Here is a 27,047-nt window from a genome sequence, read left to right on the forward strand (position 1 = left end):
CACTGCAACCCTCCTTTGCCAGGCTCATCCCCGAGCCGAACCCACATACCAGTGTGCCGGACCGGTTCTGATGCAAGGTTCAGGACTACTTTTTAACAATTAGTGTGACACTTAGGTGTGGTTACCCTCTACATTTAACCTAACACCCTGTGTGCGACAGTTTTAAACACTAGATATGTCCCACCTACTGCGCTGTGTACTGTCTAACTGACTCACGCCCACAATTAACCGAATTACGGAATTATTTTCAAACTACACATAAGGCCGGTGGGGAGCATGTTATTTACAAGACGACTACTTATTTACAATACTACAACCCAGGACCTGTCTTTTGTGGGAGAGAAAAGAAAGGAATTTTGAGAAGAGGAAACACAAATGCCATGCACTGCACCAATGCACCATACACCCATATGTACAAAAATAAGAATTAAAAAAATGCACAAAAAGCACCATCACCAAAACAAAACGCACAATCATCACATTTCAATAATCCTGAATGACGCCTTGTGCTTGGCTGGCTGCTGGGCTGCGACGTCTTCTTGCTTCGTGTTCTTCGGTGTGCCATCGTCAAACTTAGAGTCTTCTTGTCCTGACACACCAAAGGACTTTATTAAAAAGGCACAAACCATGTCCGCTTTTTATTTTGGCCAGCAGGGCCAGCTTAGGTGGTCCGACTGCATGGCACCGATGGCCACTTAAACAACAGTGGTCCGCATGGCAAGGTAACGTTTGCCGCGATTGCCTGCCCAAGCAAAGGTGCCAGGCCACAGAAAGTGTGGTCCATATGGTGTACCGGTGCAGGCGGCAGGCAGCAGGGTGCAACGCAAAGGTGCGGCCGCACCGCTCAGGACACATGCACACTCCCCTCAAGAAAAGGTAATGGGTCCATGGGTGGGGAGGAAAGACAAAGCAGAGGTTAGCGGGGACAAGGGCGCAAGGGTACACTTCAATACAAGCTAATGCGACATGAGGGTCGCGGGAGAGCGAGCGGAGAAAGCCTGTCCCTAGCCGTACGTGACCTCCCATGTCACCTACTCTACCCTTGCCCTTCCCCATATTTACAATTTACAAATTCCGTCTCTACCGTTTCATCTCCCATATCTCTCCCTAAACCAAATTCGTTTCCCAATCCCTCCCAAGAAGGAAGGGATGGAATCACACACAATGTCACACTTACGTCGAGATGCGTCTTACATTCCAAACATTTGCAAAAACCTGTTGTGGAGTCCTGTCACCTCGGTGAGTAGATGTGGATGGTGTGAAGAGATTTTCTCCTAACTATCCTTCTAATTGACATTAACTCTTTAAACTACCCGGGGTCTGGCCCTGCCAATTGGCAACTTTAACGATGCGGTTCTAAAAACTAATTCCCATTGACCATCCTGTGGTGCTCTTCCAATTTGGGGTCTCACTCCCCCATTTTTTCCTACTGTGCCCTCGCACAATTTCGGGGCTGGGTCGCGTGGCTCTACCAGCAGGTCCTACTTACCTGCGCACCTCTGCCACTGGAGTCACCACCCCAGCTTACCTAGCTCCTCAACTACCCTAACCTGGGGAAGGCCCTCCTGGCTCTCTCACCCCGTGATGCCTTCTCTGGCATTGGGCTACCCGGGTCCTTCTCCTCGGATCCTTGGGCCCCGCTGAACTCTATACTGAACCTACCTGGCTCTCAGAGCCTACCTGCGGCCTCACCTGGCCGACAGACTACCAGTGGCGGAGTGCCCATTTAACCATACTCACTAACAGGCTCACACGCCCAGCCATTCCACTTACTCATGCACCCCTCAAAGCAACAACTTGCTACTGCTCGCACCACAGATGTCAATATCCAACAATTTACCTACTCCCTCTACCTAACTTTAAACCACCCTCCCCGGGTATTCGTGAAGGGGTCCATCTTCCCCCATCCACTCCTTCACACCATGCACTCCACACCACTCATTCCACACACCATTTACTCCACACTATTTATTGCACACCACTCAGTATTCTCACTTGCACCCCATGCAAGCCAATCACTCAATGCACTTACACTTGTCCACAATACTCCATTCATACACTTTTACACACACACACATCATTTATGACCAATGCCTCATTTTCTCACTCTCACCACAAAGATTCTCATTCACAATTCCTCATTTGCACCTAATGCGCAGCCTCGAGCTCATACACAATTTCTCCACACTACTACACACACAGCATCATCTAGCTAACTACTTCCCTCTAAAACTTGTGCTTTCCCCGTCTTCCCTTTACACTAAGCACATCCCTCATCATTAACATCCACCTAATCTCTCTACGTCTCCTCTACTTGTACAAAGTCACGACTTAAATCTTGGTCTCCTATGGTCATTTCTCTAAATCCCTAACAATTATCCTAGCCCGCCCTGGCTAGTTCACACTGCCAAACCCCATAAACTACTGCTCCTCTGCCCCAATTGAGGGATGGTAGATTTACCATCCCTCTACACTGGTTACCATTGCCAACACTATCACTATCCGTCCACTCCACTCGATCCTCTCGGTGCAGCAATACATCATCCCAGCTCGGCTTCGAAAAGCCGAGCAATGCATACTGGTGGCCTGTCTCCTGTTGGTTGGGTCCATCCGGCATTTTCGATTCTGGGGAGGAGGCATACTTGGACCGAGGTTCCAGGCGCCATCCCTGCGCGGAGCCTTCCGGTCTCTGGCATGATGACCCAACCTCCCCCGGCCAGAGCACCGCGCCCGCCAGTGGGCAAAGGTCCGACCTCGCCTACCCCCCATCAAACCGTGCCGTTCGCCTTTTTTGTCAAAGCGCGGCACCGACCATACAGGGCGGGACCCGGCCCGAATCGTGCACGGCGCTCCTTGCAAGACCGCCATGGCAACAATCCCCGCCGGCTCCCGAAGCACACAAAGAACACCACGCCACGAGAGCTCGCGTCGGCTATACGTCGGCCTAACCGCTGCCTCCGTCTGCTTCGATGCTCGAGTCGCATTCTCACACCACGCGACCCTTTCTACACTCACGAAACGCGGCGCTCCAGCACCTCCCGTACATCCCATGCATTCCGTTAATTCTGCCACCGCACGCTCTCGTGCACACTCTTCCATTGCACACTCAGGTGCACACCACTCAGGCACACTCATTCCTTCCACACACTCCATTACACACTCCTCTCACGCACATCCCGGCACACACTCTCCCGTTACGTACTCCGTAACACTCACGGGTGTGCACTCTCCGGTCGCACACCCAATCACGCGCTCTGGTGTGCATCCCCACACACTCCCTCCAACACGCCCTGGTGTGCATCCTCACACACTCTCTCCAACATGCTCTGGTGTGCATCCTTGCACACTCTCCACAACCAACTCACACTCTGTATCGCACTCGTCACCCATACACTCTGTTGTGCACTCACTCTCACTTTCACACTCTGTTTCACACTTTTCCATTACACACTCGTGCTTCGGCGCACACCTTTACCTCACAATCGCGCCATGCACCTTCACACAGCGCACCACGGACCTTCCACAAGCGCCCGGGTGACGTCGGGATTCCAAGCACGTGAAAAATCCTTTCGCGCCAAACACTTTCGCGCCAAACCTTTTCGCGCCATATACAAACCTACTTACCTTCGGGATCCTTTTCTCCTCACGCAGCTGCAAACTTTCATTGGGGTTAGGAAGCACGACATCACAATGTGGATACAGACTTTGCATGCATTCCATCTCTTTCTTCGATAATTCCTCTCTACCTGCCGTCTCCTGAACCCCAATTTTAATTATAAATTATTTTTCTTTATTAAGCTCGATGACCGCTGGTGCACATAAAATAAAATTTTCCAATTCGGCGGTCGTCGGCGTTTCTATTCCCCGTGTCGCGATTTCTACCCCGGTCCACTTGGCTGTGCTTGGCTCCACATTGCTTTCCACGCACTTCTCACATCACGTTACCTCGTCGCGTACCAGTGTGCCTTTCCCGCCCGACCTGCGGTCTATTTTCTCCCCAATTTTTTTATGTGGCCACCCATTCGGTTTTCAAACCCCGTTAACCCGTCCTTCATTCCTTTCATTTGATTCTCTCGGGTGGCCATCCTGTTTTCCAACCCCGTTAACCCCTCATTCATTTCTCCCATTTGGCCACCCACGTCCTCCAATTGGCCCCCCAATTTGCTTTCTAATCCCCCAATTTGATTTCCCATATCATTTTTCAATCCCCCAATTTGGTTTCCCACATCATTTTTCAATCCCCCAATTTGGTTTCCCAATTGCTCACCCTGAGCTTTCATATCGTCCCTGGTACCCCTTACTTCGTCCCTATGCATTTCTAGTGATGCTCGTAGTTGCTCTATGAGTACATACAGGTCCCAACCCGCTGGCAATGCGGGCCCGGCTCTCGCCGCCATGTGCGAGGCACCGCCATTTTCTACGCCTGCAACCCCTACTCCTGCACTCTCATCAATGTCCTCTTCCATTTCTCCCAATTGTCCAAATTCTTCCCGGGGGTCCTGGGTTGACTCTAATTCCACCTCTTCTACCCCCACCGGCATCTGACCGCCTTGGCTATCCATAGCACGATTTAATTTAGATGTTAATAAAATTTCGGCCACTCGTAATTTTGAGTGCGTTAGGCGCACTTCGGGTCAAATCCCACGCCCCGACACCAATTGTTGCGGCCAATATGCACAATTGGTGTCCAAAATTTGGTCTAAAAAATTTAGTCCCAGGTTCCAAATCCCACTCCTGACACCAATTGTTTGGGATCTCAGAACGTCGGCCTTCCCCTTACTAAGGGGGGATTAATCCCCTTGTCTTTTTACTAGCCGATGCGATCCGGGGCTATTACGTTCCTTCCTGTCAGCGCTGAATAGGGTGGTAGGTCGAATTGGTCCTATTACCTAAGTACCAGTGCCTTCTGGGAAGCAAGGAAATAACCCCACCTGAACCACGGTTTCAGTGGACACGCTGAGCGAAAGCGAGCCGCGATTCGGGACGTTAACGGGAACTAACCCGATTAGAGCGGTTCCTGATCGTGCCACACTTACCCAATGGAGAAATCACTAAGACAGTCGAATTAAGAGGAAAACAGGAATAACAAGGAATTTATTACACACTTTGTACGAAGAAGAGGAAGAAGAAGGCAGAAATGGACAGTGAAGAAGAAGAAGCAGATACACAGGGCAGCCTTATACAGTCTTATACTTATCCCCTGGACATGGGCCCGTTCACACTCAGTGACACGGGGTTTGTAGATTGTCAGGTGATGGTCCCAAGGATCTCGTTCACAGCTCGCTCCGGTCCCAGACTCGTACCGTGAAGACTGGTAGACGGCAGTCAAGCCCTCTGCGTGGCGTTGGCGCGAAGCGGACAATTATATCGGGGAAAGGTAGGCTGGGCTAACGGTTACGTTGTGGCTCATGGCCGCATATGTAATAGAAGGACCGGCGCATGATATGCGCTCCCCGCAAGCCCACAGCCAAATTCCCAACGAGCCCTTGCAATCGATCAGGATAGCGTGTCTCTCACAATAATTCACAATGGCGCTTTCCCCAGCGCGTCCTTGAAACCAACAATGCAATGCGCTCCAACCAATTCCTTCAGACCTCTCCCTTCTCAATACTTGTCACAGCGCGCCTCTCCTCGTAACTCAAGCCCACGACTCGAGCGCCTGCCTCTCCTTTCTCATAACTCAAGTCCTTTGCCACTGCCATATGCACGCGAGTCCTGTGTAAGGGCTTTGTGCTTGCGGTTATATAGCGCCGCTTCAGCCAACCCTCTCGAACCTCTAGCCACACCCTGTCAGGCGATGTCGCCTCAGCCCTGATTGGCTGCTGGCCCTTACCGTCCCTCCTGCTGCCGATCCGATCTCAGCCTCGCTGCCACTCCACCCCCTTTTTGGGCCTTACCTTGTGGCTGGGCTAGTTCCAGCAAACCAGCAAACCAAGAGCAGCAAACGCTGCTGGCAGCCAAAGCGTAACAAACTGCGAGCATCCCAAACTGCGAGCATCCCAAGCGTAACAAACTGCGAGTTGTCAAATGGGGCGCGGGATGGATTCTGCCCAACGAGGTGGAATTTGGAGGGTGGAGGCACAATGAAACGGGACCCTCTCTTATTTGTTTTACACAACGCAGCTGATTTACTAGGGAAATGGCCTTATCCTAAACACATACTATGACATAACTAACATTCTAAATGGGCCTACGTGTTGTTTGTGGCCTAACTATGGGGTGCAACCTTTAACCTTTAATGATGTTACCTGTGTGGGTTCTCAAAACCGCAACAATATGTTGAAAAAGTCAAAACTTTACATGAGGTGTACTTACTTTTTCACGTGACTGTATATATATATATATGTATATATATATATATATATATATATATATATATATATATATATATATATATATATATATATATATATACATATATATATATATATATATATATACATATATATATATACATATATATATATACATATATATATATATATATACATATATATATATATATATATATATATATATATATATACAGTATATATATATATATATATATATATATATATATATACTAGCAGAAGTACCCGGCATTGCCGGGGGGGGGGGGAGGGGAGAAGAGGGGGAGGGGGAGAGGTGGAGCAGAGGGGGAGGGGGAGAAGGGAGGGGGAGGGGGAGAGGTGGAGAAGAGGGGGAGGGGGGAGAAGGGAGGGGGAGGGGGAAAAGGGAGGGGGAGGGGGGAGGGGAGAAGGGGTAGGGTGGAGGGGGGAGGGAGGGGGAGGACGGAGGGGGAAGGGAGGGGGAGGACGGACGGGGGAGGGCGAAGGGGGATGGAAGGGGGGAGGGCCAGTCAACAATGACGTTGCAGTTCTCATGGTCAGAGAGCAGCACAACAATCGCGACATCGTCCTGCATCTTCGCAAGAGCACGAAGCGGATTTTGGAGACTCACCGATCCTGTGACCCACGCCCTCCAGTACCGGCGTTGCCGGGCGGGGGAAGGGAGACCCGTACATTCCCAACCCGTACATTCGCCCTCTCGACTCAAGCTCGTATTCGATTCGTATTCGAAATCGAAAGGGGAAATCCTTCGTATTCGAATTCGTAAACACGAAATATGAATTAAAATTTAATTCATATCGCACAAAATCGACACAAAACACGATCGCATAAAGGTGAAAAAACGCAATCGCTTTTCGCCCTGAATTACGTGCAAACATGTGACGTGTGACGGGATGGAACATCACGTGATCTCTCTGAGCGATCGATTGCAACTCTGCGTCCTGTCGTGGGTGTGGCCAACGTGGCCTCATGCTCCCAGGTGATTGGCTAACTCGAGCTCGAGAGAGCCATAATGCGCTACGTTATGGCAAAAAATATGGATCTAAAGATGAAAGGGAAAAACACCTATGTGGTGTGAATGGCAATGTTCGTCGCTGAAATGTGAAAAAAGGCAATTGCTTTTCGCTCTGAAATACGTGCGAACGCGTAACTGAGTTAATGGCGGCAAGGAACATCACGTGATCGCTCTGAGCGAATCAGCGCGCTGCTCTGCGACCGGTCAGATTCCATGCATAATATTCCTCGCTGAAATGCGCTGAGGTAAAAATATGGTTAAAAAATATTATGAAATCAATTTTTAGGTCAGCCATGTTCTTACCAGGCTCAATGGCCATGTCTGTGCCAAATATCAAGCACGTGAGCCTCTCCGTTTAGGAGTCTATCGGTAACATTACACACACACACACACAAACTGTGTTTTATATAGATATATATATATATATATATATATATATATATATATATATATATATATACATATATATATATATATACATATACATATATACATATATATATATATATACATATATATATATATATATATATATATATATATATATATATATATATATATATATATATATATATATATATATACATATATATATATTGTTACGGAACCCGACGTCGGCCTATGGTTCCCCTTTGAGGGGGGATTAGTCCCCTCGTTTGTTACTGACCGACGTGGTCCCGGGGGTATGACGCCACGCCCGGTCGGCGCTGGGTAGCGTTTTAGGCCCACAAGTCCTATGACCTAAATACCAGCGCTTCCCGGTATGCGAAGGAACACCCCCCGCTCACGGCCACAGCGTAATGGATGTTGCGCCGAGTGAAGCGAACCGTGGCGTGAGCCGTTTACCAAGACTAGACCCGATTCCTTAAACGTTGGCCAAATCGTGCCACAGGTATTCAATTTGGAAAAGACAAAGACGACGGATGTGAAGAAGAAGAAGAAGACAAGAGGTAGGAAATACGAATATGATTTATTATTACTATTTACAATCAAAAGAAACCAAGGAGAAGGAAGGATAATAAAATAATGCAGAAAGAGGGACGGACCAGAAGGACACAGTGAAAATTCTAGCTTATCTATTACAGTCTTAATTAATACCCAGGACAGAACAAACAAAGACGGACTCACACGAATGGGGAATTTGCAGGCAGGAATGATTGGAAGGAGGAATGGGAAGGTTCAGCTGGGGCAGATGGTTCGGGCTTGATCCCGCACGGGACGTCGGGCTGGACCTCGACGGCCACCGATGCCACCGCAATCTGGCTCCCACGGGGTAACGGGTCGGAGCTGCCTGGTGGAGCCCACGCTGCCTGGTGGAGTCAACGCTGCTTGTGGAGCCAAAGCTATGGGTGGAGCCAAAACTGCGGGTGGAGCCAAAACTATGGGTGGAGCCAAAACTGCTGGTGGAGCCAAAACTGCTGGTGGAGCCAAAACTTCTGGTGGAGCCAAACTGCTGGTGGAGCCAAACTGCTGGTGGAGCCAAAGCTGCTTCTCTGGCTCACCTCAGGACGCGTCTCCCTTCTTTCTTCGAGGGTTCGTCTCGACTCATCCGCCGTCTCTGGCGCAACTCTCGGTGGGGGCTGATGCAACGGGTTTTATAACCCCGCCCTCTTGAGCCATACCCACTCATTCTTGGTTGGTCATAGGGGCTTCTTGGCTCCACCTCTTGATGATGGTGTGCGGGCCACGCCCTTCTTCTCCGAGTTGGAGCACATGGGCAATGGCGGCGAATGCAGTTGGCAATAGAGGCTTTGGGAATGGGGCTTTGGGAATGAAAATGAAAGGGGATCTATCTATTTGAATTCGGTGCAATGGAGTATTTATTAATGGAAGACAAAGCCTTAACCTAATACACAGAATAAGGAAATAGCTGTCAACAAGGAGGAAATCGATGATTGGCTAACGTGATTGTATATGACCTAATTAAGGGACGCCCTTTTGACCTTTATACACAACTGGAGGAAGGAGGGTGATATTTTACAATGTACTACACAATAAAAAAAACACAATTCTCATATCCACAACAATATATATATATATATATATATTGTTGCGGATATGGGATTTGGATCCATCCATATCCGCTTGTAAATATTCCCCTATTTCCCCAATACTTCCCAACTATCCCCAATCCCCCATTCCCTAGTCCCATTTTCTGTAAACAACACTCTGTAGACCCGACCTCCCCCTTTTTCCCCCATTAAATGTCGCATCCAGGTCCACCGCATCTCACGTAGACAACTATAGGACATCTTGCTAGTTATTCTTAGTCTATGTCAGTTAAGGACTCGTTTCCATTAATTCTGACTCTTCGTTGCACCAGAATGTGATTGTATGGCACCGTTAGAAAGTTTAGGACCTCCCAATACCTCCCCGCAGCTCTTCCTCATGGTACAACAACAACAACAACAACAGCGGCGGCGGCGCGGGGAGTGTGCGTCCTCACTCCGGCTTGGTTAGCCGCCATTGAACATGTGCTCCGACGGGGTTACCACGCAGGGGCTCGCTGTCAGCTCCTCGTCAAGGGCGGAGCCCGGTAACCCCCCCCCCCCCCCACACCCAATAGAAGCGGCGGACCGATTCCATCTGGGGCGGAGCTAACGAGCCGAGGGCGTGTCACTCCCCCGCTGAACATGCGCAGGAAGAGGGAGGTGACGTCAGATGCGCCTCAGCTTGGAGAGAGAAGGACGCCACCTCCGAGCGCGACAATACCTCCCCGCATCTCTGGACCGGACCGTGTTGATTCTGCCCCTGAGCCAAGGTGCACCTGTGCTATCGACTGCCTGCCCTTCCTTGCCATCAATCCCTGTGTAAGTCAGTCTTGTCCCGTTTGTCTGTGGTCTGTCGGGGATAAGATAAGACTGTGTCTAAGTGCCCATCTTTTCTGTGCTTTACCTCTTGCCGTGTAATCTACCCGTTTCTGCATCACCAATTATATCCTCCTCCGGAGGTCTTGAGAACTGTACCCCTTGTGTCGTTGCATTTATCCCAGCCGTTGTGTCCTTTCCATCATTGATTTAGCGTAGCGCGATTCGGCCAACGTTCGAGTGGAATCGGGCGGGATCGGGTACTAATCGGGAGTAACTGTTCAGACGCGGTAATACCAAACCGCTCGGTAAACTAACATCTAAAACCGCGTCTGTAACAATTGGTGTCAGAAGTGGGATTCGGACCCTGGGACTAAATTTGTTAGGCCCAAATTTTGGAACACCAATTGTACTATTAGAGTAACAATTGGTGTCGGGGAGTGAGATCGGACCCGAAGCGCGCTTCACGCGCTCGAAATTATAACGGCGAAATTTGATTGTGTTTTACAAAAATAAAAACCGAATTTTGAAAGTCGCGCTATGGCAGATCAAGACGGCTGGGTTCTGGTAGAGGAGAGTGAGGCAGGTTCGATCCAGGACCAAATTGAGGGTCAAGAGGAGAGCGAATCAGTGAGGGTGGCAGGTTCGCAAAATAGCGTCGTCGCGCACGAGGTTACGGGCGCGCAAAATGGCACCTCGCACATGGCCACGGCGACCGCCCCCGCGACCGTAGTAGCGCCACCGGTGGATTTGAACCTTTTTTTTATGCAAATGAAGGCCCTTATGGACAAGAATAATGAAGAAATGGAAAACAGAATGATGGGGGCCCTTATGGGACAAATGGGAGACCAAATTGGAGGTTTGAAAAACAGTATGGGGGCAATGAGGGACGAATTGGGGGGCAAAATGGGGGTCATGGGGGGCGAAATGGGGTCCAATAGCGAGAAATTGAGGGAGGACATGGGGGCCAATAGCCAACGGTTAGAACAAAGGATGGGGGCCCAGATCGGAGGGTTAGGGAGTAGAATAGAGGGATTAGACAATAGATTAGGGGAAATACAGGAGGGGTTAATGGGGGTAGAAAACAGAATGGCCGCTCAAGAGAATCAAATGGAAGGGATGCAAAAGGGGTTAGAGGGGTTAGAAAACAGTATGGAAGGCAAATTGAGGGACATGAGGGACCAAGCGGAAAGGGAAGTTAAACAAATGGGGCAGCAGATAGAGGGGGTCAGAATGGGGGTAGAAACTAAATTGGATGCTCACAGGGAGGAAATGGAGCAGATGAGGGTGGCATCTGGGCAGGAGATGCAAGTGATGGGAGAAGAGATCAGAAGAGGTGTGATTGAGGAGGTCGGAGGAGTGCGCGAGGAGGTGAGGCACTGTAAGGAGCGCATGGAGAAGGAGGTGAGAAAGGGGACTGTAAAGTTGCAAGGGGGCATAGAGGACCTGACGCAGGAGGTGGAACAGCTGACGGTGGGACAGACGGAGTTAGTGGAGCAGGTACAAAGGAACACTGCAGTACTAGGAGGGTTAAAAGCGACACAGAAAGAACTAAAAGACGACTTGATAGCGACGAAGAGGGAATGTCAGATGGTACGTGAGGGACTGACAACGAGGTTGGACGAGGTGACAGAGGTAATGGAGACGAAGGACCGGCAGGTGAGGACGCACATGGAAACGGTCAAGGTAGCCTTAGAGGACGAGCTTGAGGAGACGTACCGGGACATAAAAGAGGTGAAGCAGAAATTAGAAGAAGTGGAAGAAGGGGTGAGCGAAATTAAGAAGCGACGGAGAGAGGATAAGAAAGAGATAAAGGAGGAAGTAAAAGAATTGGTCCAAAGTCTGTGTTCGGATCGTGATGATGTGCTCATTAACCGGATGAGGGATTCGCAGGTGATGGAGGAGAAGCGAAGAGGAAGAGGACCCGGTGTAAGTGGTGACCAATATGGTCGTGCGTATGATGCGCCAGGTGATTTAAGAAGCTTGGGGGTCGAGATGGACCTGGGTGTTCGTGAGAGGCCGTTGGTGAAGTGCGCGACAGGTTTGGTGTGCGAAAAAGGAGGTGTGCGAGAAAGTCCGACTCTGGGGTGTGTGAGGAAAAAGTGCGTGCCAAGGAGTGAGGGTGCTGTCGAGAGTGAGTCGGTCGTAGCGCGTGTGCGAGGGAGCACATGGAAGCGCGTAGTGAGGAGTGTTACGGAGGGTGTAAAGGGAGAATGCACGCCTGTGGTGAGTGTTAGAGGGTGTAACGGGAGAGTGTGCGCGAGAAAGGTGTGTAATGGACGGGTGCATGAGGAAAGAGTGCGCTGTCGAGAGTAAGGGTGAGTGCGTGACCGAGAGTGGAGGTGAGAGTAGTAAGAGTGACACGGAGCGTGAGTTGGTTGTGACAGGTGAGAAAGGAAGCACACCTGGAATGGTAGAGCGTGTGTGGGAATGCACGCTGGAATTGGTAGTGAGGCACGTGGTTGGGTGTGCGAGTGAAAGCACACCTGTGATTGTCACAGAGGAGGTGACCGAGGAAGGGGTGCGAAGAGGTCTGTTGGTGAGGTGTGCGAGCGACGAATGTGTGCCAAGGTGTTCGGTGGTCAGGTGTGTCACCAAGTCTGTGAGTGGAATGAGTGTACCTGGGTGTGTTAGAGAAGGTACGACGAGGAGCATGGAAACGGCTGGATGTGTGAGCAAGGAACGGGCTGCGGGGTGTAAGCATGCAGGTGAGGCATCGAAGGTAACCGGGTTAGAGGTTAGAACGACTTATAGCCGAATCGGGCCCTCGGTGCGTGCCGGGCTTCACGTGCCGCGAGAACCAGCGGGGATCCGAGCCACGGCGGGTTCGAAAGGACCGCCGTGCGCGATCCACGCTGGGCCTCGCGTGGAACGGCCGCGTCCGGGCTCCACTAGGCGGAGCGGGCAGCCCGATAGGAAGGGTCGTCATGGCGACCACTTTCTATTGAGACGTGCCGGCAGGTCGAGATCGGGACATTGGATGGCTCCACGCCGAGGTGGTGCGTGGGATCTCGGCCCGGGTAAGCCCCCGTCCCTGCCACGAATGCGGGTCGTATCCAGCCGCTGGCACAAAACAACCCGTATTCATTGCTCGGCTGTACGAAGCCGGGCTGTAGACGTGAATTGGCGCACCAAGCGGATGTAATAAGTAGACGGGTGATGAGGATAGTGTTTTGGACCCAAAATTAGAAAAAAACAAAATTTGATGATTGGCAAAGGATTGGCAGTAATGATTGGCAGATGATGGGTAGTGATTGGCAAATTTTTGATTTGTTGAAATTTGATGTGCAAAATTGGTAGTGGGAGATGCCCGATGTGGTGGGATGGCAACTCTGTCATCCCTCACAAACGGGGGGCAAAGGAGCTATAGATTATGGGGTGTATGGCAGTGAAAACTAGCCCGGGTGGGTTAGGTTATATTGATAGGGATCTAGTGAAGATGACATTAGGTAACGTTAAGGTTAGTTAGTGACAAGGATACCTGTAGTGGGGACGCAGGTAGATTAGCGTGGATGATAATGACGTGGGAGCGCAATAGTTTAAAGGGACGACTGGGAAGCGCAAGTTTCAGAGGGGAGTAGTTAGATGAGATGATGCTGTGTGAGAACTGGACAGGTGTGTGGAGCAGTGTATGAGTAGTGAGTGTTGTGGATCAGCGCGAATGCGCTTTGGGGAGAGAAGGGTGCAGGTGGCACCAGGTGTGAGTGCACAGGTGTGCACCAACAGGTGAATGGAATAAATGGTTGTGTGGAAGACATGGAGTGTGGAATACATGGAGTATTGGAATGAGTGGTGTGGAGAGAGTTGGAGTAAGTGGTACGGAGTGGTGTGCATGGTGCGAAGGTGTGGATGGGGGAAGAGTGGACCCCTTTTCACGAGTACCCGGGGAGGGTAGTTTAAAGAATAGTTAGAAGGTATAGGTAAATTGTGGTTGGATATTGGCATTTGTGGTGCGGTTGCAGAATGGTATTGTGGATGGGTGCATTAGTGTTGTGGAAATGGCTGGGCGTGTAGCCTGTTAGTGTGTGTAGTTGGTTTGGGCACTCCACCACTGTGAGGATGTCGGCCAGGTGAGGCCGCAGGTGGGCTCTGGGAGCCGTTAGTGTCAGTGGGTGCCTGAGGATCCCGGGTGTGGATCGGGCAGCCCGTGCCAGAGAGGGCACTGAGGGGGTGAGAGTGCGAGAGGGCCTTCCCCAGTTAGTTAGGTTAGGGTGAGGAGCAGGTAAGCTCGGGTGGCAACTACAGTGGTGGAGGTGTGCAGGTGGGTAGACCTGCTGGGAGGGCTACACGTCACAGCCCAGAAATTGTGCGAGAGCACCGAGTGTTGAATCGGGGGAGTGAGACCCCAAATTGAGAAGCACCACAGTTTGGTCAATGGGAATTGGTTTTTAGAACCCATAGTGTAAGTTGGCCAATGGATTGGCAGGGAAAGACCCCGGGTAATGTAAAGTTGTTAAAGTCATTTAGGAAATAGTTAGGATTGACGAACCTGTCGCACCATACGCAGCCACTTACCTGAGGTGATGATGATGACTCCACACCTGTGTTCCTTTGTTCTGTGTTGCAGGAAATAAGAATTGCTGGTTGGATTGGTGAGACGCATCACGACGTGGATAAGAAATTGGGGTGATTCCATCTCTCCCTCCTTAGGAGGGACTGATGATGAATTGGAGATGGCAAATTTTGATAGGAGTTGGAAATGGCAAATTTGATTGGTTAGGAGGGAGAGAAGACGAATTTGGTTTATGGGAGGAACGGGGAAGACAGTAGGGACGTTTGTTGATTTGTAAAGTAGATGTTTATGGGTAGTGTTGTGTTTTGTGGATACAGTAAGGGGTAAGGGAGGGGCAATGTAGGTTACCTGGTGGGGGGGGGGGGGGTGCGTACGGTAGGAACGTACCTGTCTCACCTGGTTCCCATGTGCCCCTAGTGTGCATTACCTAATATTGCGTGCACTTTTGCGCCCTTACCACCTTACTCAATTGTCTTCTTTTGTCTCCCACCTCCGAGGATCTGGCTTTGGGGCAGAGAGAGAGGAGAGAGAGGTGCTGGCTCCGCAGTTGTGGGCCTGTACTTTCGCTGCTTGCTGCCTGGATCGATACACCATATGGACCGCAATTTTTGTGGCCGCCCACCATGGACCGCAGTTCTTTTGCGGTCAAGCACCACCCGTGGATGGACCTCTGGGTCAAAGTGGCACCTATGCCATACAGGTGAACCACTTATAGTTGGCCCCCCTGACGGCCACAATTTAGAAATGGACGCGGTTGGCGCCTTTCTTTATTTCTCGGGAGGCCAAGTACACCACATGAAGGCAAGACCAGCAGCAGAACATCGGCCGGCTGCGACACCACCGGTGACTATGAACACTTTATTGGTGCACCGGATGGTGCTGACTGTACATGATGGGGTGGTGCTTTTGGTGCTGGGACGGGGTGCTCTGCACATTATTAAAGGCCGTAGGGCCACAGGGCACTCGTGGGTTGGTGTATCGATGCTGGCATGCGTGCTCCCTCTATGCATAACATCTGCATGTGTTCCTCCAAAAACAGGTCCTGGATCGTAGTGTAAATATCAGTGTAGTCTTGTGTAAATAATGCTCCCTACCGGCTGTATGTTTAGTTTGAGGATTCTTTCCGCGATTCGGTTATCCTGTGGGTGTGTTTCTGTGAGGAGAAGGGTGCAACGTCGCAGGGGGACATATTTACTCATTTGTGAACATCTGTAAAACTGTCGCACTCAGGGTTGAGTTAATAGTAGAGGGAACTACATCTGAGTGCCACACTAAAGTAGGTAAAAATTTATCGGGTCGGGTCGCCCCGAGGTAGAGAAGGGTGCAATGTTGCGGATATGGGATTTGGATCCATCCATATCCGCTTGTAAATATTCCCCTATTTCCCCAATACTTCCCAACTATCCCCAATCCCCCATTCCCTAGTCCCATTTTCTGTAAACAACACTCTGTAGACCCGACCTCCCCCTTTTTCCCCCATTAAATGTCGCATCCAGGTCCACCGCATCTCACGTAGACAACTATAGGACATCTTGCTAGTTATTCTTAGTCTATGTCAGTTAAGGACTCGTTTCCATTAATTCTGACTCTTCGTTGCACCAGAATGTGATTGTATGGCACCGTTAGAAAGTTTAGGACCTCCCAATACCTCCCCGCAGCTCTTCCTCATGGTACAACAACAACAACAACAACAGCGGCGGCAGCGCGGGTAGTGTGCGTCCTCACTCCGGCTTGGTTAGCCGCCATTGAACATGTGCTCCGACGGGGTTACCACGCAGGGGCTCGCTGTCAGCTCCTCGTCAAGGGCGGAGCCCGGTAACCCCCCCCCGCACCCAATAGAAGCGGCGGACCGATTCCATCTGGGGCGGAGCTAACGAGCCGAGGGCGTGTCACTCCCCGCTGAACATGCGCAGGAAGAGGGAGGTGACGTCAGATGCGCCTCAGCTTGGAGAGAGAAGGACGCCACCTCCGAGCGCGACAATACCTCCCCGCATCTCTGGACCGGACCGTGTTGATTCTGCCCCTGAGCCAAGGTGCACCTTGTGCTATCGACTGCCTGCCCTTCCTTGCCATCAATCCCTGTGTAAGTCAGTCTTGTCCCGTTTGTCTGTGGTCTGTCGGGGATAAGATAAGACTGTGTCTAAGTGCCCATCTTTTCTGTGCTTTACCTCTTGCCGTGTAATCTACCCGTTTCTGCATCACCAATTATATCCTCCTCCGGAGGTCTTGAGAACTGTACCCCTTGTGTCGTTGCATTTATCCCAGCCGTTGTGTCCTTTCCATCATTGATTTAGCGTAGCGCGATTCGGCCAACGTTCGAGTGGAATCGGGCGGGATCGGGTACTAATCGGGGAGTAACTGTTCGGACGCGGTAATACCAAACCGCTCGGTAAACTAACATCTAAAACTGCGTCTGTAACAATATATATGTATGTATGTATATTTGGTGCGTTGCCATAGGGACAGCACAGTGCACACAGCTGTCTTAGATGTTAAAATGTCATGGCTGCCATAAGTGCCATATCATAATTCAAATTTATTGAATCACGAGGATGTTGGTGTCCTCGATAAGTCATTGTGTCCTTGGTCGTGGTTTAGATTCGGTATTGGGAGGTGATGATGTGTTTGAAGAGAAAATATGCAGCTGTGACCTCACTGTTGAAGAGCTTACACCTGCTATGAAGATAGCAGTGCGTGCCATTCGGTAAGTTCGTACATATAAAGGTACAGGTATATAATATGGTGTGTGTGTGTATATATATATATATATATATATATATATATATATATATATATATATATACATATACAGTATATATAATCGGGAGATTAAATCAGACGCGGACGTAGCTTCAGGACTTCGATCTTTAATTTGACAAGCTTTCGACCAACAAAGGTCTTTCCCTGAGTCTACAAAAACAGGAGGCATGTATATCAGTCAAGTATGTATAGTGATATGTGTGTAAGATGTGCGATATGTGTAGAAAATGCATACAAAAGGAAGAGCCACGCCAAAGCTCACTCACCGGCCCCAAGTTCAACGGAAGTGAAGCGCACCTTACAGTTACCGTTTGCGTTACAGTTCCGGTGCACGTGCATATACAAATATAGAGATACATACATACATAAACACACAAGCATATATTCATATAAGATTTATATTCATATAATATATTTATATATCTATCTATAATTCCAGTAATCTCTGTATGTCTGTATGTCTGTGACCGCTGTTTCTCGACAACCACGGGTCCGATATACTTTAAACTTGCCAGGTATATTGCTGGGGACCCGAGGATGTGCCTTTTCAAGGTTTCATATTAATCGGAGAAGTAGTTACCGAGCTATGTCCAAAAAACGATTCAACCAATCAGAGAGCAGCGAGCTATCACGTGTGCCGAACGTGCCGAACAGACTCTGCCTCGGACGGCACATTTGAGAGCGTATTCATTTATTTCACGTTGGCAAACTATGTTGGCGTTAAACTATGTTTTAAAACTAATTAAAACTAATTTGCGATTCTTTCGCTTTCCTGCGCGTTTGTGCACGCTATGGCGATTTCTTTACCAAACTCCGCAAGCCGTTCGCTTTGGACCAAACCATTTCATGTAAATAGAGGGGGGGGATTGTCACCGTACTCGCAAGCCGTTCGCTTTGGACCAAACCATTTCATGTAAATAGAGGGGGGGGGATTGTCACCGTACTCGCAAGCCGTTCGCTTTGGACCAAACCATTTCATGTAAATAGAGGGGGGGGATTGTCACCGTACTCGCAAGCCGTTCGCTTTGGCTTTGCGAATGGACCAAACCATTTCATGTAAATAGAGGGGGGGGATATAATTTTAGATATATATATATATAGTACGGGCATGCCCTAGTTTATATAAATGACATATAAAGGTAGAATGAATGAATGGGTGAATGAATGAATGAATGAATGAATGGGTTACGGTTAACAATTTGATTGGGTTGATGTCGGAACATGCTTTAATCATCAAAATTTATGCCATGAGGGATTTTTGTCCGAAGTTTATGTATCCAAAAGGACTCACGTTTCAGAATCGTGGTGTGTGATCGATTTGTGATTGATTCAATGGCAGAGATTTGAATGTCATTTATAGAGTGATCCAGTTGATTAAAGTGTGTCGTGTAAGGTAGAGATTTGCCCTGACTGGTGTGGAAGTTATTGATTTCTGACCGGGTGTTATGAAATCGTGTGTAGAGTGTATTCTCAGTTTTTCCAACATATTGTTTGGTGCACTTTTGGCAAGTGATTAGGTATATGACCCATGTAGATTTGCAGTTTATATAGGAGGTGATGGGGAATTTTTGTCCAGTGCTAGAACTACAAAATTTGTTTCCTTCTAGTAAATGCTTGTGAATAATACATTTTTTTGCTGTGCATTTATAGAAGCCAGGGATCCTTGTTTGTTTGTTGTGGGGCTGTGGGTGCTTTGCTTTTACCAAGAGGTCCCTGAGTGTCCGACCACGTCGAAATGATGTTAGCGGAGCTTGAGGAAATGTGGTGCCGAGTGTTTCTGATTGATGGAGGAGAGGAAGGGCCTTATTCAGAATACTTAGCAATTCGGATGAGGTTGGAGAGTAGGTGGTTACCAGTGGGACACGGTTAGTTGCAGGTTTGGGTTTGTCAGTCAGAAGGTCTGCTCTCGGGATGCGTTTTGCTCGGTTTATTGCTTCTTTCACCAAGTGAGGGTCATCGTTTCCCCAGTGAAATGTTTGTCCCCGGTCTCCAGCACGCGGAAGGACCCGTCGTACGGGGGCCGCAGCAGTGCCCGGTGGGCGTCGTGCCGGACGAAAACGTACTCTGCCGTGCGAAGCTCCGGGGCGACGTGGGAGGATGGGCAACCGTGGTGTGCCGTCTGCACCGGGGCGAACCTCCTGGCGGTCTCCTGCAGGGTGGAGCGCTGTTGCGCCACGGACCAAGGAACCGTGGAGTCGGGGATAAATTCGCCCAGCACCCGCAGCAGTTGTCCGAAGACCAGCTCCGCCGAGGACATGCGCAGGTCGTCCTTGGGTGCCGTCCTGAGGCCCAGGGGGACCCAGGGGAGCCTGTCGGCCCAGCTGCCATCGCAGAGGCTGGCCCGGAGCGCGGCCTTCATCGAGCGATGAAAGCGCTCGCACAGGCCGTTGGCCTGGGGGTGGTAGGCCGTGGTGCGGTGCAGTTTGACGCCGAGCCCTTGCGCCACCGCTCCCCAGAGCTCCGAGGTGAACTGGGGGCTGCGGTCGGACGAGATGTCCGAGGAGGCACCGAGCCGGGCAACCCACGTGGTGATGAAGGCTTGCGCAACGCCAGCCGCAGTCGTCGCCGCCAATGGCATGGCCTCCGGCCACCGGGTGGTGCAGTCCACCATGGTGAGGAGGTGGGTGAACCCCCGCTAGGGGGGCAGAGGTCCCACCAAGTCGACGTGGACGTGGTCGAACCGACGCTCGGGCACCGTAAACAGGGCCAACGGGGCCTGGGTGTGGCGGTGGACCTTTGCGCGCTGGCACGCGAGGCACGTCCTGGCCCAGTCGCGGACGTTCTTCCTGAGGCCATGCCAGACGAACATCGCCGCGACGAGCTTCTGGGAGGCCTTCGTGCCCGGGTGGGACAGGCCATGGATGGCGTCGAAAACTGGGCGCTGCCAGCCAGCGGGCACGATGGGGCGAGGCCGGCCGAGGGAGACGTCGCACAAGAGGGCCGTGCCCGCGACGTCGAACGGCACCTCAGTGACACGGAGGCCCATGACGGCGGTCCGCAAGGCCTGGACGTCGGGGTCGGCGGTCTGGTCCTCCGCCATCCGGGCATAGTCGATCCTGAGGTGGACCGCATGTGCGATGGACCGGGAAAGGCAATCCGCCACCGGGTTGTCTTTACCCGCGACGTGACGGATGTCCGTCGTATACTCGGACACGGCAGAGAGGTGACGCTGCTGCCGGGCCGACCATGGCTCGGCGACCTTGGCCATCGCGAACACAAGGGGCTTGTGATCGACGAAAGCCGTGAACGGGCGGCCCTCGAGCAGATGGCGGAAGACCGCCGGACCGCCAGGTGGAGTCCGAGCAGCTCGCGGTCGAAGGTGCTGTAGCGGCGTTCGTGCGGGTGAAGCTGCTGGCTAAAAAACGCCAGCGGCTGCCAAGCACCGCGCACCCACTGCTCGTGCACCGCGCCCACCGCGTAGTCCGACGCGTCGGTGGTGAGGGCGATTGGTGCATCGGGCGCCGGGTGCGCCAGCATGGTGGCGTTGGCCAAGGCCAGCTTTGCGCCCGCAAATGCCATGTCCAACGGCTCCGTCCAGGCGATGTCACCTTTGCCCGGCTTCCCCTGGAGGGCCTCGTGCAGGGGGCGCATGAGATGGGCGACGCGGGGCACGAAGCGGTGGTAAAAATTGACCATGCCCAGTAATTCCTGGAGCCCCTTGATCGTGCGGGGGTGCGGGAAACTCTTGACGGCCTCCACCTTGGCCGGTAAAGGGATGGCCCCGTGCCTGGTGATGCGGTGCCCCAATAAGTCGATGGCGGTGACGCCGAAACTGCACTTCGCGGGGTTGATGATCAGTCCATGCTGGCCCAGGCGTTCGAAGAGCGTGCGGAGGTGGAGCAGGTGCTCCTCCCAGGACACGCTCACGACTAGGATGTCATCCAGGTAGACGTAGATGAAATGTAAGTCGCGCAAGACGCTGTCCATGAGCCGCTGGAACGCCTGGGCCGCATTCTTCAACCCAAAAGGCATCCGCAGGAACTCAAAGAGGCCGAAAGGGGTGATGACGGCCATCTTTGGGACATCGTCCGGTTGTACGGGGACCTAGTGGTAGCCCCGGAAGAGGTCCACCTTAGAGAAAACGGTCGTGTTTGCCAACCGGGTGGAAAAGTCTTGAATATGCGGGACCGGGTAGCGGTCAGGGGTGGTGGCATTGTTGAGCCGGCGGTAGTCACCGCACGGCCGCCATCTGCCGCCGGGCTTGGGCACAATGTGCAGAGGAGAGGCCCAAACGCTGTTGGAGCGCCGTACGATACCCAGCCGTTCCAGCGTGGCGAACGCCGCTTTCATCATGGCGAGCTTCGTGGGGTCGAGGCGGCGCGCCCGGGCATAGACCGGTGGGCCGACAGTGGGGATATGGTGCTCCACCCCGTGTTTGACGGCCACCGCTGAGAAGGTGGACCGCGTGAATGCGGGGAAACTGGCGAGGAGGCCGGTAAACTCGTCCGCTGCCGGAAGCGTACAAACTAATCTCGCCGGGACGGAACCACTCGGCAAGCCGCTTGGCAATCCGCGCGGTGAGCCGCTCAGCGAGCTGCTCAACGAGCCGGTCAGCGAACAAGCGAGCGAGCTGAAGGTTTCGGCCTGGATGAGACGTCGACGCTTAACGTCCACCAACAGCCCATTCGCACAAAGGAAGTCCGCACCAAGCAGGGCCATTGGCACGCTGGCGGTGACGAACGACCATTGGAAACGCTGCCCTCCGAACCGCAGTGAGAAGCAAGGCTTCCCGAATGTGCGGATGGGTGTTCCGTTGGCGGTAAGCAAAGCGGGGCCCCGGCCCGCGGCTTGCTTTTCGGACGTGGAGGCAGGGAGGATGCTTACCTGTGCTCCGGTGTCGCACAGAAAACGATGACCAGATGAGGTGTCCATGATGAACAGGAGGCTGCCGGAATGGCCGACGCTCATGGCCGCAAGTGAGCGCCGGCCCGGTCATTTCCCGACCGGTCAAAAGAACACGGCGGGCGGCACGATCTAGCCTTGAGGCTGAACCTGGCATGGTAGTAGCACCAGGTTTGCGGCGGCAGTGGCCGCGTCGGCCGTGCCGGCGACGGTGGTGGTGGCGGCGGCGGTAGTGGGCGGGACGTAGCAGTGGCCACGAGGGAAGCAGGGGGTGCTGGAGCCTCCGCACCGGGATCCACTATGGCAGCACCATACACCGACCGCTTGTCGCAGGCCGCGAAAAATTTGTCGGCCTCTCCGGCCAGGGCGCGGGGTTCTGTTATTTTGGAACTGGCCAGCGCGACGCGCACCTGTACAGGTAGCTGGCGGAGGGAAAGTGCTCGGAAGAGGAAATCCGGGCGCTGGTCTCCGAGAAGGGACAGCATAAAATCCATCCGAACGGACGGTCGTGTGTCACCGAGGACGGGAAGGTCCAGGAGGCGGTCGGCGCGTTCGACCTCCGTGAGCCCGAATGTGGCGATGAGGAGACGTTTGAGCGCCTCGTACTTGTGGTCGCCCGGCGGGCGCCGAAGGATGGACATGACGCGGGCGGCAGTGCCGGGCCCAAGGGCGGCGACAACGTGGTAGTACCTGGTCTCGTCCGCCGTGATGCCCCGGAGTTGGATTGAGCTTTGGCCTGCACAAACCAAATGTCGGCTTGCGCTTCCCAGAACTCCGGGAGTTTGATGGCGACGGCGTTGATAGCCATGGCGCGTTTGGGGGTCAGCAACGGCTGAACCAGTCGGGGTCACCAGTGTGGTGCTGTGCACACATGACTCGATTGCCAGAAAGGTAGGCCACAACGCGTGGATACAAACGAAAGCACTTTATTACAAGCTCGCACATCAGCACTGGGCAGGCTCGACCTTAGAGCCCGCATATATGTCCCGAGGCCACGCCTTGCCCCCGGGCGTGGCTGATCGGCCGAAAGACGGGGCATGTATCTCAGTTCCACGCCCGGACGCTTGCGCCACCCACTGGTGCGCGGAATTATTGACCATTGTGCCCGCCACACCGTAAGCCATTCATTCATTCACTCATTCATTCATTCACCCATTCATTCATTCTACCTTTATATGTCATTTATATAAATATATAAATATATTATATGAATATAAATTGTATATGAATATATGCTTGTGTGTTTATGTATGTATGTATCTCTATATTTGTATATGCACGTGCACCGGAACTGTAACACAAACGGTAACTGTAAGCGTAAGGTGCGCTTCAGTTCCGTTGAACTTGGGGCTCACTTGGGGAGTGAGCTTTGGCGTGGCTCTTCCTTTTGTATGCATTTTCTACACATATCGCACATCTTACACACATATCACTATACATACGTAACTGATATACATGCCTGCTGTTTTTGTAGACTCAGAAGAAGACCTTTGTTGGTCGGAAGCTTGTCAAATTAAAGATCGCAGTCCTGAAGCTACTGATTTAATCTCCCGATTATTTATTCAATGCAAATGAGACGCCCTGCTCGTACTGTGGAGTTTCTACTATTTCTCACAGTTATATATATACATATATATATATATATATATGTATGTTGTTTCGGGTTCCACCACGAGGGCACTTCTCGGGCTACTCCCGAACTAATGGTCTTGAGGCCACCGTCTGCGGATAAATCTGCAGTCCGAGAGATTGCTAATCAACCACGAACGCCAAGAACCTGTAATCAGGGAAACAGAACAATAACAACATAGTGGAATGGCCGCTCTTCACTCCCTCCGGCACCAGGCATCCATAAGGTGCCCAGACCTTCAGCCCTTGATGTTGGACCCATGTTTCCAATGAGGGTTCTTCAGGCCAACGTCCATTGTTCCGGCGATTAGCTTGGACAATAGTCACAATGGCACGTGTTCCCTTGTGGAACACGAGAGGTCACCGGCACCCAGGGTGCACCTGACCTCTTGAGGCATTGAGATCCCAGGATGGTGGTCCCTATGTTGCGGTGGCGACAAATGCACACACCATGTTACGCCATTGTGGCGGATGGTCACAGCACAGCGTCTATCCCAACATTGTGGCAGCACACCACAACACCATTCGACCAGGGTGGCAGCACACCACAACACCATTCGACCAGGGTGGCAGCACACCACAACACCATTCGACCAGGGTGGCAGCACTCCACAACATCATTCGACCAGGGTGGCAGCACACCACAACACCATTCGACCAGGGTGGCAGCACACCACAACACCATTCGACCAGGGTGGCAGCACACCACAGCACCATTCGACCGGAGGGGCAGCACACCACAACACCATTCGACCAGGGTGGCAGCACACCACAACACCATTCGACCAGGGTGGCAGCACACCACAACACCATTCGACCAGGGTGGCAGCACACCACAACACCATTCGACCAGGGTGGCAGCACACCACAACACCATTCGACCAGGGTGGCAGCACACCACAACACCATTCAACCAGGGTGGCAGCACACAACAGCACAATTCGACCGGAGGGGCAGCACACCACAACACCATTCGACCAGGGTGGCAGCACACCACAACACCATTCGACCAGGGTGGCAGCACACCACAACACCATTCGACCAGGGTGGCAGCACACCACAACACCATTCGACCAGAGTAGCAGCACACCACAACACCATTCGACCAGGGTGGCAGCACAACACAACACCATTCGACCAGGGTGGCAGCACACCACAACACCATTCGACCGGGGGAGAGGGCAGTGTGGCTCCAGTTGCAGGCCTATCTGCCGACATAACTCCGCACATGTAATGGTGTTGTTGAGGGCTGGGAGTGGAAAAGTGGTGGTTTGCTAAAGGTTTGATGGTGTTGTTGAGGGGTGGGAGTGGAAAAGTGGTGTTTTGCTAAAGGTGTGATGGTGTTGTTGAGGGCTGGGAGTGGAAAAGTGGTGTTTTGCTAAAGGTGTGATGGTGTTGTTGAGGGCTGGGAGTGGAAAAGTGGTGTTTTGCTAAAGGTGTGATGGTTTTGTTGAGGGCTGGGAGTGGAAAAGTGGTGTTTTGCTAAAGGTGTGATGGTGTTGTTGAGGGCTGGGAGTGGAAAAGTGGTGTTTTGCTAAAGGTGTAATGGTGTTGTTGAGGGCTGGGAGTGGAAAAGTGGTGTTTTGCTAAAGGAGCAAATCTCCCGCGATGAAGCTATCTCTGAGGGCCTTTCACTCACTCACCGCAGGCAGGTAGGTGGTCTTTCTGTCTTCTACCGACTCCTCTCCGGCCTTGCACCCCCAGCTCTCTCTGTGCTCTGTCCCCCAAATATTCCTACAGGTCGCACAAGATCTGCCAGCAACCCTCTGATGGTTAAACTGCCGAAATCTCGGCTCTCTGCTCACCTTCACTCTTTCATTCCTCTTTTCTCCCGCCTCTGGAACAAACTCCCTCACTCCCTTCAATCCCACTCCTCCCTCCAGGTCTTTAAAACAGCTGTTCACCACCAGCTCTTATCTTCCCCCATCCAAAACCTTGATCTTTTCTACCCCCGCTAATTCACCCCAGATCCACCTTGTTTGAAATTCCAACTTCTTTCCTGGAAGTCCTGGCAGTGTCCATATGTTTTATACCTCTCCCACCGCCCCCTTCCCACGCCCCCCCCCCCCCCCCAAAGCCCTCGCCCTCTCTCAGATCTCTCGATGTCTCCATGTCTCTCGGTCCCTGCTCTCAAATGTTGTGTTTGTGTCCTTCCCCCTCTCTCCCCATCTTGTCTACCGCTCCCTATGTTATATGTTTTATGTGTCGGTTTGTCTTTCTGTGTGATTAATGTTCGCTCTTTCATGAGCCTCGATCTTGTATACAAAAAAAAAAAAAAAAAAAAAAAAAAAAAGGTGTAATGGTGTTGTTGAGGGCTGGGAGTGGAAAAGTGGTGTTTTGCGAAAGGTGTAATGGTGTTGTTGAGGGATGCGAGTCGAAAAGTGGTGTTTTGCGAAAGGTGTAATTGTGTTGTTGAGGGATGGGAGTGGAAAAGTGGTGTTTTGCTAAAGGTGTAATGATGTTGTTGAGGGCTGGGAGTGGAAAAGTGGTGTTTTGCTAAAGGTGTAATGATGTTGTTGAGGGCTGGGAGTGGAAAAGTGGTGTTTTGCTAAAGGTGTAATGGTGTTGTTGAGGGCTGGGAGTGGAAAAGTGGTGTTTTGCGAAAGGTGTAATGGTGTTGTTGAGGGCTGGGAGTGGAAAAGTGGTGTTTTGCTAAAGGTGTAATGGTGTTGTTGAGGGTTGGGAGTGGGAAAGTGGTGTTTTGCTAAAGGTGTAATGGTGTTGTTGAGGGCTGGGAGTGGAAAAGTGGTGTTTTGATAAAGGTGTAATGGTGTTGTTGAGGGTTGGGAGTGGAAAAGTGGTGTTGAAGGAGCTCGGGCTCCCACGTCGATCGGAAGAATGGACGCGACAAAAAGCTGGAATTCGTCCGAGTTGCTTTATTCTAACAAAACACTCAGGTATCTGAAAAGCCCGTTTATCGGTCAGCAATATATATACACACATTATCCCGGAGCGTTTGCCCAGGAAAGGCGAGAGGGGGCGTGGCCGAGCGTCCTGGCTGCGGCCTGGCAAGTTGAGGGCGACCCTGCCCGGGCGTCCTGGACGAGCCCGGCATGGTGATCGCTCCGCGTCCTTGATAGGTGCAAGGCGATTGTGAAAACCCAGCGGTAGCCGCTACACACGTCCCCCCAGAATCGACTTGCACCGGC

The 27,047-nt window shown here is 51.7% G+C and overlaps 1 protein-coding gene across 1 annotated transcript in view; it reads left to right on the plus strand.

The window, feature by feature from the left end:
• The window catches only part of LOC137436178 (potassium voltage-gated channel subfamily KQT member 2-like), a 158,604-nt gene that overhangs the window by 126,802 nt on the left and 4,755 nt on the right, over positions 1-27,047 (plus strand). The window contains exon 12 of the mRNA XM_078786292.1: positions 17,266-17,371. Coding sequence (XP_078642418.1) covers positions 17,266-17,371 — 106 coding nt within the window. The remainder of the gene's footprint in view (positions 1-17,265; positions 17,372-27,047) is intronic.

This window comes from Myxine glutinosa, chromosome 11 (assembly GCF_964187855.1).
Source record: "Myxine glutinosa chromosome 11, kmMyxGlut1.1, whole genome shotgun sequence".
Lineage (NCBI taxonomy): Eukaryota > Metazoa > Chordata > Myxini > Myxiniformes > Myxinidae > Myxine > Myxine glutinosa.